At 42.0% G+C, this 18,529-nt stretch overlaps 3 protein-coding genes across 3 annotated transcripts; 1 reads left to right on the top strand and 2 right to left on the bottom strand.

Moving 5' to 3' along the window:
* Positions 1 to 1,184: 1,184 nt before the first annotated feature.
* On the top strand, positions 1,185 to 2,863 carry LOC306737549 (regulator of G-protein signaling 5; the record flags this gene model as incomplete). The annotated part of the gene is made up of 6 exons (XM_079219284.1): positions 1,185 to 1,238; positions 1,350 to 1,416; positions 1,511 to 1,567; positions 1,640 to 1,692; positions 2,443 to 2,606; positions 2,696 to 2,863. The coding sequence occupies exons 2-6, from the start codon at positions 1,373 to 1,375 to the stop codon at positions 2,861 to 2,863; spliced, it is 486 nt and encodes a 161-aa protein (XP_079075410.1). The 5' UTR covers positions 1,185 to 1,238; positions 1,350 to 1,372.
* Positions 2,864 to 3,823: 960 nt separating this feature from the next.
* Positions 3,824 to 5,575, bottom strand: cUnh19orf53 (chromosome Un C19orf53 homolog). The gene is made up of 3 exons (XM_079219143.1): positions 5,465 to 5,575; positions 4,715 to 4,770; positions 3,824 to 4,576 (listed from the first exon to the last, which is right to left on the bottom strand). Exons 1-3 carry the CDS (start codon positions 5,550 to 5,552, stop codon positions 4,430 to 4,432), a joined length of 291 nt encoding a protein of 96 aa, XP_079075269.1. The 5' UTR covers positions 5,553 to 5,575; the 3' UTR covers positions 3,824 to 4,429.
* Positions 5,576 to 9,680: 4,105 nt separating this feature from the next.
* mri1 (methylthioribose-1-phosphate isomerase 1) lies at positions 9,681 to 15,535 on the bottom strand (the record flags this gene model as incomplete). Its single annotated transcript, XM_079220215.1, has 6 exons — positions 9,681 to 9,814; positions 11,707 to 11,931; positions 12,039 to 12,215; positions 12,365 to 12,534; positions 14,311 to 14,534; positions 15,404 to 15,535. 6 exons carry the CDS (start codon positions 15,533 to 15,535, stop codon positions 9,681 to 9,683), a joined length of 1,062 nt encoding a protein of 353 aa, XP_079076341.1.
* Positions 15,536 to 18,529: the final 2,994 nt, after the last annotated feature.

Below are 18,529 nucleotides of genomic sequence, written 5' to 3'. Positions count from 1 at the left end.
TTTCAAAATTGCTTCCATGGATTAAAAAAGAAAGAAAAGAGAATCATTAATGAGCTAGGAGGCGATTTTTGGGATTTGGAGGTGCACCTCTTAAAATGTACTATAACACACGCACACGCGCGCACACACACACACACACACACACACACACACACACACACACACACGCACACACACACACGCGCACACACACACACACACACACACACACACACACACACACACACACACACACACACCCACACACACACTATTTTTCTTTCTTTTCTTTCTTCTTACTGGGCAGTCCCCTGCACACTTCATATTTATATCACTTAACATACACTTTAACTTAAACACACATGTCACTTTAATATACACTGACATTAACGTTATCTGTTTGTCTGAGCACTTTATCTTATACTTAATTTAATACCCATTGCACTGTTGTTGTCGTTGATTGTTGATTGTTGTTTGTCTCGTCTAACGTCTAATGTCTAATGTATGCACCTTCCGCCTAGACAAATTCCTCGTTTGTGTAAACATTTGTGGCTAATAAACGGTTAATACACACACACACACACACACACACACACACACACACACACACACACACACACACACACACACAGAGACAAATAGTTGAACAAACATGACAAACTTGACATTATGTCTAAAGTGACACTGTTGTATATGATTATAACATCATTATTGTATATATCGACAATAATTAACTGCTGAGAGCCACATAAGCAAATTACTAAATTAAGAAAAGTTTCAAGTCAGAACAAATGAGAAAAAGAAGACGGAAAAAAGAAGAACAAATATAGTGGTATTATTGTCATTGCAAAGGTGTTGAATTAAATGATCTAGTTGTGTGTTTTGTCATATGTTGGCCACATCCTTCAACATGTAGCACTCACTTCTCCATCCTGCAGTCCTCTGACTCTCCAGAGATGAGTGATGTTGGCAGGCCACCTGCTCCCCTCTCATCACTTTACTCTCTTGTAATAAACACTCTAAAAATCAATTTGGTTTTGTTTAGGACTGCCTTTTAAGACAATTACTGAGGCCTGACCACACACACAATAGAGGTCCCCCTGCTTTAATTTCCACATTATATGTGATGACTTGCTTTATATCTCCCGATGAAAGGCCTGCATGGTCAGTAAGCACGTACACCACCTCTCTCATTCACCTCTATTCAGCTCCCGTCTCTACACCTGCTGGAGCAGATTGACAGATCGGATAGCAAACAGGTAGGCTGTACTGTATATAAGAGCAGCACACTGTACTCTGGGAGGCTGACTGATAAACTCTGAATAAATTGTCTCCTGTGATCAAATAGACTGATCCTTTTAGCTCTGCAGGTGTTCTCAAACTACGCACCTCAATGTGTAAAGGGCTTTCCTCCCTGCCCTCATCATGCCTGGAGAAGTAAGTACGCAACCGGGCCATCATGTTTTCGATGTGAATAAGTGATTTCCTGATTGCAGAGTTTGCATTATAAAGTGTTGTATGTGTGTTTCAGGGCAAAAGAGATGCGGGTGATGTTAAGCCACCTGGCTGAAACGCAGCACAAGCAAAAGTAAACCAACGGGAACCTTTATTTCAAATAACTATTAGAGCCTATTTTGACCATTTCTGTCTCTCTTCTCAGGGTTCAGGATGGAAAAGCTCTTCAGGACCTGGAAACTCTGCTGAACAGCAAAGGTAAGAAAGCTTTTTTCCTTTCAATACCGCTTATAAAGTCAGTTCATTGTTTCAATAACACGTACAACAGGAGAGGAGACATTTTGAAATGTCACAGTAGGAAAAGCACAAGCTTAAAATATAAAGTTAACAAGTCAGAATCTAGCTCCTTGAGCTGCTTCAGTTTTAGGATCATGGTTTTGTGCATGCTGGCTCACCGTCACAGGAAGCATTGCTACTCTTATTAGTAACACTTGTGCTTCTCCGACAAGTCCCGATGACTGCTGTGAAAAAAGCCCAATGCTTGTTTTCAAAATGTACTCCATGTATAATTGTAAAGAGGAACACTGTGTTAAGCTTGCACAGCAGGCGGTTTCATACTTTGGTCTTGCAGTAATTATGTCTGCACACGTCTCTGTTCATACAACACTAATCCTCAGAAACGTGATGTCATCCTCCATAATGTGCAATAATTGAATGCCATAACAGAGGCTGAAAATGACTGTGGTTAGCATTTCAATAGAAACGTGATAAAAATGTTAATACTGGATTGCTCCAATACAAATTTTAACTGACCAAAGATTCACTATAAAATTAACTAATTGCCAATATTAAAGCAACACTATGTGACTTTTAAAAGAAGAAATATATTTGGCTGGTGATGCTCAAGTTACATAGTCCCATTATATCAACTAATATTCTTCTCACATTGACTTGTCTTGATGAGTCATCTCGTTACCCTCCCTCTGACCTGTTCTCTGTCTCTCCCAGGCGGTCGGCAGGCGTTTCGGGAGTTCCTGCGTTCAGAGTTCAGTGAGGAGAACCTGGAGTTCTGGCTGGCCTGTGAGGACTACAGGGTCACTTCTTTCAACCTGCAGAAGACCAAGTCCAGCAGCATCTACAGCCAGTTCATCAACCCTGACGCTCCACAGGAGGTTGGCCTAGAGGAGTGTGATGTGTGCAATCAGGATAAAGACACGGCTATAATTAAAGAGCTTCTTCTGATAATCCGTTTTCCCCTCAGGTCAACTTGGACGCTGAGACCCGGGAGGCTCTGTTGAGTGTGACGGGCGCTCCGTGTGCCGACACATTCAGCAATGCTCAGCAGAGAATCTACAACTTGATGGCCAAGGACTCCTTCCCGAGGTTCCTGCGCTCCCCTCACTGCATGGAGGCCATCAAAGCTCTTTAAGCCGACACTGTTCAGGACCACACACCTGCTTTAGAAATAGGTGCTGATGAATCTAGACATCTCGTTATGATGATAGTATGTTACCACTTAGTTTAGCAACTAGCTTGGTTTGTGATTGTTCTCCATATGGCAGTGCTCTTCTTATGCATGTTGTTAAAAAGTCTCACATATAAACCTCAATTCTGGAGCTCACATAGACATAACTACATTGCACCGCCAAACTGCATGAGCTATAAGTGACATCCACGAAGGATTTAAATAAATACCTAATAAAAGACAACGCCTTATGTGGTACTTCATGAACATCAATATTTGTTTCATACTGTAAGCTCTAATCCTTCATAAACTTGTTTCGGGGCTGCTTGAGAGCGAACGCCGACATTAAAACAGTTCAGTGTTATCACTCAATAGTTTTGTCACAACGCTGTTCTGTTGCTAAACCAGCGGCCTTAGAAGACGGTGTTCATTCAAGACAACTTGGAGCAGCGAGTGGCTTCACCTTGACTTTCAGAGTTCAAAGCCAAAACAGGGTACAAGGGTGCATCACCATGTTAACATATATATTATAGTGGGGGGTTTCTTCATAAAAACACTATTCAAATGCTAAGGAAATAAAAGATTGTAATTTTATTGATTAAGACAACTATTGTCATTAGTAGTTTTAATCATGTATTATAAGCTTCTTAGAGCTAGTGTTAGGAAGTTAAACAGGTCATAATTCCCACTTTAATATATATTTGTTGTTGTGAAAACATCATCTTCAAACAACTGTATTTATGAAGTTTCTCACCAAAACTACATTTTACAAGATTACATGTGAACACATAACGTTATATTTTACCTTCGCCCAATACTAATTTTCACTGAACAGAACGTGTCAGTTTTAACACGTAATATTTGTTTACAATGTAACATTATCAGAGATCAAAGACCAGAAAAGCATAAATGCAGATGTCTTGCTCGCATATTCAGTAAAACTTTATTTCACTGTGATGGTTAAAGTTAAACTGTTCAATTTATCCGCGGTTCACATGCATGCAGAACCGTGAAGGGGGATCCGTTACACCACTACTCGTTTGTGCCTCTTTGTCACTGACATTCAGCAAAGAAGCTGCGTGTGGGAGCACTGGGCCCTCAGTGGCTCCAAATTCAGATAAATCACTCACTGAAACAAATGACCTTATGTGGGAAAGCCACCTGTGATCTAAGCCTTAATTGAGCCAAAGTCTTTTATTCTAAAATAATAACCATTAAAATATTTACAGAAATTATCAATGATGGCTGGAATGTACACCTGCAAAGTGTGATGAACATATCTCAAAGGATTCTTGACAGTGACAGGTTAAAGATTCAAAGTTTTTTACTCTACATTCACCATACATTTAATTGTAAACAGAAAAACTGATCATTAGCACTTGTGCAAGACTATTTCAGCCTGAAGTTAGCTGAAACATTAAGGGATCTGAAACAACACAGCGCCGGCATGGATCTTGAATACGAGTCATATGAACAATTGTAGTTCACAGATCCCATAGCCCGCTCCACGTCGGGTCAGGGTATCAAACTCTATTTGCACTTGTCTCCTGGTACGGATTCTCCTGGCTTGGCTTTACGTTCGGCTCCTTTGACCACACTCAGTGGCTTGTGGAGGCATAAGCTTGCCTTTTGGGTCACCTCCTTCTCAATATTTTTCCTGATGGCAACCTCTAGAGTCTTAAGGGAGCAGCAGATGAGGTCATGTTTAATTATAGTAATCAGTTAGACACAATGGTGTATTTACTGTTAGCTTAATATATCAGATCGAAAGAGATGGACAGAGAAATTCAAACTTTTTGTTAAATGTGTCCTCACCTTCTTCAGCTTCTGCTGCTCAACGACTTGAGCCTTTTTAGGTGCAATGGCCCTCGCTTTACAAAGGAAAACAACAATATCATGATCACATTTCCAAACGCTATTACAATCAGTTTAACACATGATATAACTAAAACACACTTTCACCGTCCTAGGCAGTGTTTTTGGCCTCTGTAGCCCAAACTAATTCACCCAGAGGTGTATCCGTCTACATCGGAGCATGTCTTGCTCGGTAAATGTTCATAAATAATTGTCGTACAGTTGCATCTGAAGCAAACGCCTATATGTTGCCTATTCCCCTGGCCTGTTCAACAATGTTGACGTTTAATTATTGCAAACACAGAAAAACAAATCAAGAGCAGTGGCCAGTGGTCTCCTTTGAGACTATCCAACACATCGAAGTTTAACTAACGTTAGCTGTTTAAATAAAAGTAGCGCTAACGTTAATTCAACTAACGTACCACATTAAAGGTATCTGCGTCACAGCTCTTATGCCTTAATAGGGTTTCGCTTAATCCGTGGCTGAGCTTATTAATGAACACAGTATTTTAAAGGGAGTAGCACAACAGTTATTAACCCATGTCCTGGTGTTTGTTTGGTTCTGGATGATGTAAATATTAAAACACGAGTCATTCAAGCAATGTGTTCAGCTGTTTTCATACTGGTCACGTGTTAATGCTGTTTGACAAAAAATAATTTTCACGACACTTTCAGCAACATATTACAACAAGATATATATTTAATTCATACCTCCTTTCCTCGGTCCTTTCGCTTTGTTTATATGTTGTTTTTTAGCTCCTGGGCGCTCAGTTTTAAACTTCTTAGTACCTTGAGCCATTTTTGCGAACCGGAAAGACTCGAAGCTGTTCTTCTTCTTCGTTGGTTGAAATAGTAGTTGTCTTCCCTGTGTGTTGCATTGTCGCCACCTACAGGAGTCTCCGCGTAGGTCACTGTAATGCAGTGTGCTAGAGACAGCCAGAAACAACTCATTCATTTCACTGTGGTTTTATTTTTTTTACTTTATTGATGTGAAAGAGAAATCTCTTAATTCATGACTGCACTTTACAGCATTATATTCATGTACATATATATTTAAAAAAATCCAGTTTTTAACCATTTCCACATTACAAAATTAACCCAAATAAAGTGATAATCAATAACAACAATGACAAACTTGCACTTAAAGAGGCCATCTGAACAACACTCCGTCCATGGTAACTGCAGGCCATACTAATCATTGAGAATAATACAGATACACAGCTTTGATTAATTAAATCAAAGTGGAAAATAAGTGTCAAGCAGTGCTGAATTTTGGCCCCTTTGTTAGGTGTGTTGGGGTGTCTTTTAAACGGAGTACTATATTGCTGCTGCTTCAAAAGCATGGTGTAAAAACATAGCGTAATGCAGAAAACAATTCAGCTGCAACCCATCACTACACATTGGCCTAAAATCTAGGCTACTTTGGCAGACTAAAAGCACCGCCACAAATTATTTTTCACTTTGGGTTCAAGATACAAACATTAGTGAGATGTGGAGACATTTAGTCCAGTTTTTTTTTTTTCTACAATCTGTCAATCTGCTTTGCTGCAGCCTGGCACATTAAGTGCTTGTGTTCATGCATTTCAGTGTTTGAGTCCGTGTAGCAAGACGGAGAGGTAGTGTGTATGGTTGAGGAGGCCTCCTCAGTGTGGTGTACTAATGGCCTAGTTACTATGAATCACAATGTCAGGAAATACAATAAAAAAAACACAGCCAAACAGTTATAATCATGATGTATAGACAAACCAAAATCTCAGACCTCCAAAAGATTTAGAGAGAAAAACCTGGCGTGTCTGACGGCCACAAAGTTGCTACATACGTCTGGAACATTGTCTAAACTGTACAAAATAAATAATAGTCAAATGCACACGTGTCTTTTCTGCTTGTGTGTGACCCAACAGCATCTTTGTGAGTTGAGGTTTGATGAGTGGAAGGAGGACAAACTAAAAAAGGGGGAAAATGGAATGCGAAGGAAAAAAATAGATTATATTACAGCAAGATTTGGACAATGATACTATAGATACTGCAATTAGTGTTGACATTAAGCTTTTCTTTTTAGGGTCTATGCTCTGGAACTCTTAGTGTTACTGTAGAGTGGGTAAAGTTGTGTATTTGTCACCTGTCTAAATGAATTAAGTAAATAAGAAAGTCCACAAGGGCAGTGTTTGAGGGCAGAGGGGGTGTCAAGAAGGCAGACTATGTTACCAAATCTCTGATTCTCCAGATATCTGTGGGCTTGACGAGATGGCGGTCTGGCTACATCATATAAACCGGGGTGAAGAAAGGGCAAGGAGGGCTGCCGTCTCTTCGGTCATGACGCGAGCTCACATTAGTGAGTTATATTGGCGCTGCACCTGTAAGGCAGTGAGCAGTGTGGGCGAGTCCGGCCCAGTGACATTCAGTGCAGCGAGTAGGTGTGTCCCACACTGATCGACATATCAGTCTCTTAGGACAACAAATGCATCACATGATCACAGGCCAGGTGACAAAACTGCAGGAACTCAGTCACACACCTTTCACAATAATAGTCTACTGGTTTTGGGTAAATATGAGGTTGATGTGAGGTATTAAAACTGATTGCTGCAATGTTATTTTAAACTACAAAGTCGCAAAGTGTTTCTGATAGAGGCAGCACTGCAATTGATGATCGATATACCCAACTTATCATTTCAGCACTAAACGAATCAAATAGTTCAAAGACTTCTTCGACTGCCCATGGCCCTCATCTCATGAAGTGGTCTGATGGAAGTCAGGCTGGAGTAAAACAGCATTTCAGGTATGAGGAAGGATTAATCAAAACAGTCAAAACACATTCTGAACACAGCACCAGGGCAAGAAGTGACGGAGTCTCTGAAATCTGTCCTGACAAAGGAAATATTACATTCTGATTGTTGGTGTTGCAGAGCTCTCTGCACACGGATAGGCGGTGTGGATAAGAACCCACAATCATAAAGGAATAGTTCACCTCAAAATAAAGATATGAAGTCATCTTCTGCTCATATTTGACCTCATATTTCCACCCTCAGGCTTCTAAGTAACTGAAGTCATAAACCTGCATAATGTCAAGACTGTGGATCTTTAAGCTTGTATTAAGTGCTTTTTGGGCCACCTGGGGGCAGCACAACAAGATGTAAAGACAACATTGACATATTACCACTGTATAAAGTTATGGCATGTGAGCAAACAGTTGCTTATTCACACATCCTGTGGATACAGAGCAACATCATCATTCATTGGGAGTCATGTTTGTGTCCCACTGACAAATGTAAGCCCAATATTTACTCTCAATTCAGCTCTCATTTGGTCTCCACCAACTGCTGAGGAGAACATAAACTAGTAAGTCACTTACTGTGTCCGTCAGTTGTTTGGTGCTAAACGGAAGTTTAAAGTGGGTTTCCCACAGCTTTTTCATTGAGAACATTAAGACTAAACAAAGAGGTTGAAGAGTCCATTGAGAGCAAAAAAAACCCACTAAAGTTAAAGGCTGTAAAACTAAACCAAATTGTACTGAAAGAAGCCAAAACATGAAACTCAAGAGTTTAATGACACTTCTATATTGTTCTGATTCAAATCTAGTTAAAAATACCCTTCAGCATGCAGAGTGCTTCAGCAAATAAAGATATTAAGTTATCATTTGAATATTATTATTATTTTACATTTTTCTTGTCTGTAAACTAACTTGCGATAAGCTTGAAGCTAGTATTTTGTTGTGCACAACATTAGTTAAGTCTTGACTGACATGCAAGTGAGCAGATGACCAAACTTTCATTTTGGGGTGAACTATTCCTTTAATGGTGATGCCTGTATTACACAAATACAACAGCATAACAGACCTCTGAGATCACAGCAAAAGCTGTTATGGCAAAGAAGACACAATCTCCCCCTCCCCATTCTTACAGAGCATCCTGTGCAGTATGGTGAATATCTGTATGGTGCTGAAATAATTCTGGTTACATATACATAGTACATTATGAGAGTACAGATGTGGTATGATACAGTACAACTGGGAATAGCAAGATACAAACAAGGAGTAAGGTTTAAATACAGCCATGTATTTGTCATAGGCTTCAGTTGATTTAAAAGGTCAATTCAAATTTTGCCGCACGGGGTAAAAAGTTAGAGCGAAATACTATTGTTCATGTCCCTAAAATCTGCTTGTAAAAATGTATTTAGGAGTTATAAATTTGGATTATTCCTCTACAAAAGGTTTCTACGCAGAACAAAATAAATTAAATGTTAATATAACATTTTTTTTTAATGTCAAATTTAACTTCAAACAACCACATTTTTGGTTAAAATAGCAGTAAGTTTCACTAGCAGGGGTTAGTTTTCTACATATGTACACACTACCAGCAAGAATATGTATATTTACAAGTGGGTAGCAGCATTTTAGAAACCATAGCTGATAAAAACCACTACTTTGAACTTAAAGAAACAGCCTTTTTGGAAGTTTATTTGTTTGTAGTATAGAAAGAATTACATACTTTTTTGTTGTTGTGCCAAATATAATTTATAGGATCGAGCCCAGCTGAGCGCTATCTGTTGTTGCAGAAGCCACTTAGAAAAAGAAAGGTGGCAAGAGAGAGTGAAAGATGGGATGGAAAAGGTGAAATGGTAAGACTACGGAAAACAAAGAGGGACACAAAAGAAAAGGGGAGACTGCACAAGTGTCTGCTGGACTCCCTGCAGTGAGTGTGAGTGTGTGTGTGTGTGTGTGTGTGTGTGTGTGTGTGTGTGTGTGTGTAAGAGACTGAAGAATATTTCTTCTTCTGTGTGCACCACTGACATGTAGCGGTGACTGTGCGTCGACCAAAAACTAAACCACAACAATGACAGTGTGTGTGTTCTGTGATGAAATGAGTGTCTCTGAGTGTGTGATGTTAAGGTGCAGTGGTGCACACGGACCAGCAGGTGGGGCTGAGCGGCTTTAGAGGGCAGTGAGGCGGCCGGTGAGCGCTGCCTGCAGCTCAGAGGGGAGGAAGACTCCCAGCTCTGTGATGATGCCTCCTGTGATGAGCTGGTGAGGGGTCACGTCGAACGCCGGGTTCCACACCTCGATACCTGCAGGAAACAGGCAGGAAGGAGGGACATTGTTACAAAACGATGGTTTACTCGGGATCAGTGGTCTCTCTCTTCATCTACACTACCACTTATATTTACTTTAAGCGAGTTAACCATTTATCCTATTATTTCTAGTCTGTTCACCAGCTATTTCAACTTTTTATCCATTACTTTTAGCCAACTGTTAAACAAATAAATAGCTAAAATACCTTATTTGAGTTCAAAGTGCTCTCTGCATAGATTTAAGTGTGCAGATATTTATTCCAGCAGTTTGACCTACTTATTTCAACCATTATGTAATTTAGCTAATTCCCCAGCTACCCGTTGTTAGCCAACTATTTCAATTAATGAATTATTACTTAAAACCGTTTCTAATACTTTGAGCCAACTATTTTAACCATTATCGCTATATTATTTATTAACTATCAACTGTTTATTCATTACTTTTAGTTTGATATTCTAAAGCCTCCATTTTTAATTTATTCATTATTTATTGCTAATTCAGGTGTTTTACAGCTAACATCATCTATATATTCATTAGTTTAAGCTAAACTGTGTCTCTTTAATGTGATTTTAATAGTTTTCTGACATCTTTGGAGCTCAATGGCACAGAGGAATACCCTATTTCAGGCCTCGGCTACACAGGCAACGCTTCAATTAATTGCCACGTAGAAGAAGGAACAGAGAAGTGTGTGAGAGGAAAATGTAACGTTCAAGCACACGTCCTCCTCCGGGGCCACTGTGCTCATTAAATGTGTTCTTTAATTACTGTGATGTCACTAAACACCTCTCTGCTCTGGCAACGTAATTAGAGATCAAATGACTCAATTCAGCGCTAACAAACTAACCTAAAACACACGCAGGCCCAATCCCAATGTCCACATTCTCAGACTTTGAGGCCCGCAAAGTCCGTGAGGGTTTAGTTCTGTCCCACTCTCATATCGTCGAGTGTTTGAGTCTCCGGCAGACATGTTGAGCCTTTATGAATACTTTCCGTAAGGCCGCATTTCTGCAGACTTTGCCAAAGGGAATTACCCACAATTCATAGCAATGTGACAGTTAACAGCCTGAAAGATGTTTAAATCAGGGAATGAAAAGTTTAAAATAAATACCCGCAATTGTATATACTATTTTTTGACGTGATAATTTGCATATCTTCTCACACTTTTTAACAGGTGACGCCAGTCAGTCTCTGAGGGTCCAGGGTTTAATATAGGATATAGGATAGGACTTTGGGACTGGGCCCCAATGTTTGCCCTTATGGACTCGATGCATACGTCTGTAAGGGTTCAGGGTTCAATGCAATTACGCAAACTTTCTTGGGGGACTTACCCACAATTCATAGAATTCCAATGTTTAAAACAATGGCCGGGGAAGCACGTATGGTCTCAGAGTTTAAGACGCTGACCATGAACTGCAGCAGCTCTGGTTTGAATCTGGACCTTTGTTGTCACTCTCCATCTTTCTCAAACCTCATTTCCTGACATCTCTCGACCGTCAATATCTAATAAAAAAAGGCATCCAACTAATTAGAAACTCCCCCCAAAAAATTGAAAGAGCTCTCGTGAACAAGTTTAGAGAAGACTAAGACAGGAACTTGACCATCCAACACTTTACTGGCCAGAGTCTTGCCTCTGCCCCTTCCTCAGACAGCATTTGGAGCCCTTGCGCCCTCTTTACCTCCGATACTGACACTGCAAGTGACGTCAATAAAGTCTGTGAGGGTTCAGTGCTTGGGGCTTAGGCCACGCTGATCCACCTTTCCAAGCCGTAAGGTTTCCCCTCTCCTGAACTCACCGTTTGTACCCCTTCCTGTCATTTTATACTTCTAAAAACAACATTTGTGACCTTTCCCCCTTGTAAAAACAACAGCAACATAATTCACGTCTCACCCGGGGCAGCGATGGGGATTCCGTTTATACTGGTGAGCTCCTCAGGGGGACGCACTTCAATGATGATGTCCCTGCCACTCTCCAGGCTCAGGTCGCATGACGTGCTGGGTGCGGCCACATAGAAGGGAATCCCATGGTGCTTTGCAGCAATGGCCAACTGGTACGTGCCCACCTTGTTGGCCGTGTCGCCGTTAGCAACCACCCTGTCTGCACCCACCACCACAGCTGAGAGGGAGAACGCGACGGAAAGAAAGTTAGTGCTGATAAAAGAGGAAAGTTTGAAACAAGACAAGACGCCGCACACAAAGACGCACACACACACACACACACACCGGTGATGTCCATTTCTCTCATGGTGAGGGCCGCCATGCTGTCTGTGATGAGCGTAGCGGGGATTCCCTCTGCAACCGCCTCATAGGCCGTCAATCTGGATCCCTGGTTGTACGGCCTCGTCTCTGTGCAGTACACACGCTTCAGCCGGCTCAGCGTGTGGAGGCTCCGCACCACACCTACACACACACACACACACACACACACACACACACACACACACACACACACACACACACACACACACACACACACACAAACAGTCGTTATTACGGTCTCAGCGACGTCCATATTTCACCCTCTCTTCACGCCGAGGCTCCGGTCCTACCGAGTGCGGTCCCGTATCCGGCGGTGGCCAGCGAGCCGGTGTTGCAGTGTGTGAGGATGGTCACGGAGGCCCTCGGGACGCCAGACAGGATGTGCTGGGCGCCATAGTTACCGATCTTCTTGTTGTCATTGACGTCACGCTCCAGCATGTCTTCGATCCAGGCAATTACACTGTGGGAGGGAGCCAGAGGAGGTGGGAATTGAGAGGAGGCTCCATCTGCCACTGTGGACTTAATGTGTCCATCAGGTCTACAGTTACAATATGTCTGCACGTTTCTCGAATCCATAATCTTTTTCTTATCGTTAGGGTTCTACCTCATCGTTCTTTGCATCATCATTTTCTCATGTCATCCTTTGTACTTACAGTATCAATCAATTTTATAATTAGAGCCACTCAGCATTTCATCAGCCATCCGTTTCGCAAACTTTCTTTTGAGACCCATAGTTTAACTAAAAACAAGTTTCAAGACCAACGTGTCCGTGCTCCATCAGCCACACGGATCCATCACCCAGCAGCACATTCCTTGCTTATGATGAGAGAAAGTAGGAGGAAGTAGTTTCAATCCCAAAGCCCTTGTGGAGATTCTGATCTCTCAACTCAGGGCATCTGTTGATATCGACGTTTTATTTCCCCCACATTTAAATCGGTATACCTCTCTGCGTGGAACTTATTTGAATCTTTGTTATGTGATCCAACATGAGGGACTGTTGTGGTGTGACTAAATGATTGCATATCAGAACCACTGGCCTTTATAACGACATCGACAGAGAAACTGTATCAAATGTGGATTGGTCACATCTGATTGCTAACCGATCCGCTTAATGAAGTCAGTATTTGAGCCTTTATCTATCCGGCGCCCTGGGTCAATGCATCTCTACCCAGAAGTTGGTGTCTTGTCCCAACATGACTGTCGCTATCATCCTGGGCGTTATTTTTACAATCTGCAATGTCACATGAAGTTTAGTTTGGTGTGCATGCTTTGGAATTTTAACGTTTATGTGATCTGGTAACTTTCAAAAAGACACCTGCAGCTGGTGTTGAAAGACAAAGTGCTATCACAGCAGCTAACTTCTGCACATGAAAGGCATGTGTTTAGATCATTTCAATTCACAGTTGAAGTTTTATTTGACAAGAGCGAGCATGCCATATATGCTCAGTGTTGGCTGACAGTCAATCTTTCTTGAAAGGATCTTCTGGACTGGAGTTTTCTTGAGAACAAATAATTCACATTTTAAAACTCACTGGTTGTTTCCTTGAGACTAAACAAATGTTTGTTTGTTTCCAATGCAAAAGTCTCATCTTCTTCATAAAAAACACTTGCAAAGCAGTTTGTCTCCTGAACGTTTATGTTTACTTGCTAACGGTATTCGTCTTCCCTGCTGAACTATGACCAGTATGTCAGTGGGACTGGATGAACCAGGATGGCCGAGAAGTTAATAAATTGAATCTGCGCTGTAAACAAGGCACTTATTCACAGACTCAGCGGACTCATGGGAAACATTTGCAGTAGGCCCCAAATGACTGTTTGTGGCAATTTAGTAAAACACAAACATTACCAAACAAATCTGCAATTAAAGGATAGGTTAATAAATCAGATGTGCATCTTCAGATGTGTCTTTTTAAGTGCAAAATGCTCTGCTTTTGTTTCCCCCGACAGGGAATCCTCGCAAAAATACAGCAACTTCTGAAGACACCCATTTGAATTGAATTAATTAAAAAAGCTGAAGCATCCAATTAGCTCTGGTTGAACTCTGAAATTATTTTTTTTTTCATGAAACAAGGATTGTGAATTGTGTCCCATCACTTGCATTAAAATAGCATAAATAAAGGGTCCATGAGTGTTAATGTGAAACATGTACACACATCCTTAAATCAGTGTTTCAATTAATCAAATGACCACAAACCAACCCTCAAACAATGCGGTAATCTTCCTCTAGCCAGCCCACCTTTCTCTGAGCTGCTCCGAGTTCTTCTCCATGCTCTCGTTCTCCGCGAACTCCATCAGCTCGCGGGCGGCGCGGCCCATGTTGACGGCGGTGGGCCGAGCTGAAGTCAGGTGGCACAGAGACTCCCTGATGAAGGTCACAGGGTCGTCACCCCCGGCCCCTGCCCGCAACTCCACAGCCAGGCTGAGACAGCCGACGATGGCGATTGCCGGGGCGCCCCGCACCTGGAGGAGGAGGAGAGTCAGCATCACATGGTGGTCTCCATCTTTGGTCTCTGTGCCAACTTCCAACAGATGTCTGCCAGTTTTAGTGAGGATTATTAATCTCATTCCACCAGAGTTGTAAGTGGGTGATCAATGAGCCAAAAGCTTAGACCAAAATGATATCATCCGTCTTCTCTCTCTCTACCATTAGACTCCATTATTATCATGACATCACCCTCTCTGCCTATGGAACATTCCTTCACTGTCTCACACACGATCAAAGTGTAGCTGCTTTGAGTGTGCGTGTGTGTGTGTGTGTGTGTGTAACCAGGAGGACAAAAGAGTGAATATCTGCTCAGCCCTAATAGTGAAAATGTCCCCAGCTGTTGGAGAACTTGAACATGCAACTATCTGAGCATCTCTCTGTGTCAGGCCTTCAGGTAGTAAGGGAGACACGAGCTGGAGGTGTCACCGAGTGCATCGCAAGACCCCAACGCGAACAAAAACCCTGGCAAAGGTCATTAATAATTCATCAATAATCTCTCCCAAGGAAAGAGGAGGGGGGCATATTATTCCATGGGCGGGTGGATGTGTGCAGATGCCTAGTTTGTCGCGCTCGCACATGACAATGTGAAAACTATATATAAAGGATGGTTGTGGGTGGGTGGGTGTAGATGGCGGGTGCTGCAGGTGCATCCAAAACAAAATACAGGCCGACAGCGGGAGCGCGGCGGAGAGCATATGGCAACACATGCGTGCAGCGGTGGGAGCACAAAAGACCCGACAAAAAAAATAACACGCACGACGGGAATAAATGCACAAGCAGCGGGCATGCGGGTCCCTGGGAGAGGGGGGGCGGGGGGGGAGAGGAAGAGAGAAAGGAGCTGTACCTTCATGGACTTGATGGCCTCGTAGGCGTCCTGCACCGAGCGGATCTCCTCGTACGCGGTCTGGTGTGGCAGCAGCAGCTGGTTGAGGATCTGCAGAGACCCGGCCCGGTAGCGGATCGCTTCCAGCGTCATGACCGAAAAACGAGGCGGGATGGTGGGAGAAATAACACGCAGGGGACCGGTTGCGGGCGGGCGCGCGCACACGCACTCTCTCTCACTCACACAACACACTCTCTCGCCACACACACACACTTTCACATACACCGGTTCTCTCTTTATCCCCCTCTCTCTCTCTCTCTCGCTCTCTCTCTCTCTCTCTCTGAGCGGATACACGTTGAAGTGACCGCGGCCTGGCTGTCGGCAGTCCCGGTAGCCGTCGGAAGGAGAAGAAGCGAAGAGAGGGAGGAGGAGGAAGAGGAGGAGGAGGAAGAGGAGGAGGTGCGGGTTGGTGGGACGGAGCAACGGCAGGAGAAGGTCTGCTGTGTGGCACGGGAGGATAGATGGGGAGAGGAGTGAGAGAAGGGCTGGAAACCTTCACACACTGACAGACAAGCAGACACGGAACCACGTGTCCACCGAGCAGGAAGCCCTCGTCTCTGTCCACGCCCACCAAAGTCTCGCGGGTTGTCCAATTTTACCAAGACTCCACGCTCGTGTTCCTGCGCACCATCCCCCTCTCGTCTTTTCTCCCTTTGTCAGGGGAAATTTCACATTCAAACACGTTATTAGCATAACACAAAAGCCCCACGCTTCCCCCAAAAAACTGCAACCATTGTCTGCAAAAAGATTCGTCTATTCCGTCTTTCACGTTATTGTTTTTCAACCTATTTTGATGATATTGGCTTCACTTCCTCCCGCAAACCGAACTGCTATGTGATCATTACTAGTATGCATTATTACAACAGTTTGCAAATAAAAATAAAGCATTATTACAAGTTAATATTTTACAATACAATATTTTAATCTGCAGTTACAAACAGTTGAATCAAAAATGACTTCCAGTTGCAGTCGGCTGTGTTTCTCCTGGATCTTCATACTAGGAACATTTTTTCACATTTTTGGGGGGATTTGGATGGGATGCTGTAAAAAAAAAAAGTTCTGCAAACACCAATCAGACGTTGATCATAAGACCATTGAATCTAACCATGTTTTACAGAATGTTCCGTAGTATACTTCTGAAACATGTCACCTCAAGATATTCTGAGTCCTGAGGTGTCACGCTGATAAAAACTATTTAAAAGTTCAAAGCTTCTATGTTGTTCAGAAATTAGTCCAAATGGGGAAAATCTGGTGAGGATTGTTTGGTTCAATGAAAACACAAAGCCATGCAGTCCCGTTTTACCATTTTATTCATTTCAACAACGGAAGATAATAAAGCTTCAACAATCAGACCTTCATACATTCCCCGTTTGAGCTGCACAAAATCATGACTTCCACTCAAAAATAAAGACAGAGCATATAATGCTGTTCATTTATTGTATACAAATATTACATATATATTGATTGCCCTTAAATGACTTAACAGAATAAAACCATTTCCCCCAAAGCCCAGATGATTACATTTACTGCAGCAGATCAGGACAGAAATATTAAAAATAATGACAAACAATCCACCAAAATGTCTCCTTTTTATAAATGGAGTGCAGCCTGATGACAGATCAAACAGAGAAGAAAGACAAATACACTTAAAAAAAGAAAATATGGGAATGTGTGTGTGTGTGAGGAGTGAGTCATCAGCAGGACAAACTTTAACAATATGTCCCTCCCCCAGGGTCCTGGCCATCCAACTACCACACTGAATGCTGACGAGCACGTTGGCATGACAACAGGACGGCCTCAGAGGCCATGAGGTTACTCGAGCAGAGTGTGTGTGTGTGTGTGTGTGTGTGTGTGTGTGTGTGTGTGTGTGTGTGTGTGTGTGTGTGTGTGTGTGTGTGTGTGTGTGTGGTGACGGGTTAAAGAAAGGGTTTCTGTGAGTGTGTTTACCGGCGTTAAAGCAAGTTATATCAGATCTACGTGGTTGAAAACTTTACACGATAACATATTAGGACCAAACTGGTGGTTTTCCATGTTTTAGACCCATTCAACGCACATATAGTTTGCGTCACACAGTCCTTCCAAAAGAAAAACTGTTGCTGTGCTTAAGAAATGTAGAATAATTTCTTGATTGTCTGAACCATATTGATGATTAGTAAATTTAATAATCCAGTCGTTGAAGTCATTTTTCAAGCCCTACACACCAAACATTCCCTTTACAGCTAAACTCTGAGAATGTGTTGCTTTTCTTTGTTTATCTGATACGGAATATTCTGAATATCTCTGGGTTTTGGAATGTCGGTCTGACATAACAAGACAGTTGAAGCCTCGGGTAATTTTTCACTGGTTTTTGACATTTCGTTTTTTTACACCAAATAATTATTTAACATTTTCTGTCAGCCATTGGTTTCCATTAATTTCTGTAAACTATGAAAAAAAATTACTAGACCCTTTGCTTGAGTTGTGTAATTCATTGAGTCTGCTTTCATTTTTGTCAAAGTTATTTCATCTTAATCGTTAATGCAGAAATTTTCAAATACATATGCATCTAAACTGCAATACTGAATAATGCAACATGATGCACTGAAAATGTGTAAATGTTTGTCTCAAACATAGGTTTTGTGCCAAATGTTTAGCAAGCAAGTTTTAACAGTCTGCTAACTGATTCCCATCCAGAAACTAATGGCTTCCTGGAACAACAGAGAAAACACATCAAAAGTGATGCATACATTTCAAAATTGTTATGCGGTCATGACTTGAAGTTATGGAGGTAAAGTTGCCTGCGAGCGCACTTCACACACACACACACACACACACACACACACACACACACACACACACACACACACACACACACACACACACACACACACACACACACACACACACACACCTCCATTGCCCTGTCCATCAAAAATGAATATTATCTGATCAAAAGCACCATAACGTACCACTTACAAAGAGTCAGAAAATATCTTCTCCCGATAGATACAAAAAAAGAAGAAAATTGTGGGGGAAGGGATGTCACATGAAAATCAAAACAGACTGTGGAAGGCCTTATCAGGTCAACTTTAACCAGGATTATTTGCT

This window comes from Taurulus bubalis, assembly GCF_910589615.1.
Source record: "Taurulus bubalis genome assembly, chromosome: 6".
NCBI lineage: Eukaryota > Metazoa > Chordata > Actinopteri > Perciformes > Cottidae > Taurulus > Taurulus bubalis.
Note: the sequence above shows the minus strand (reverse complement) of the source record. Positions and strands in the feature narration are given on the sequence as shown.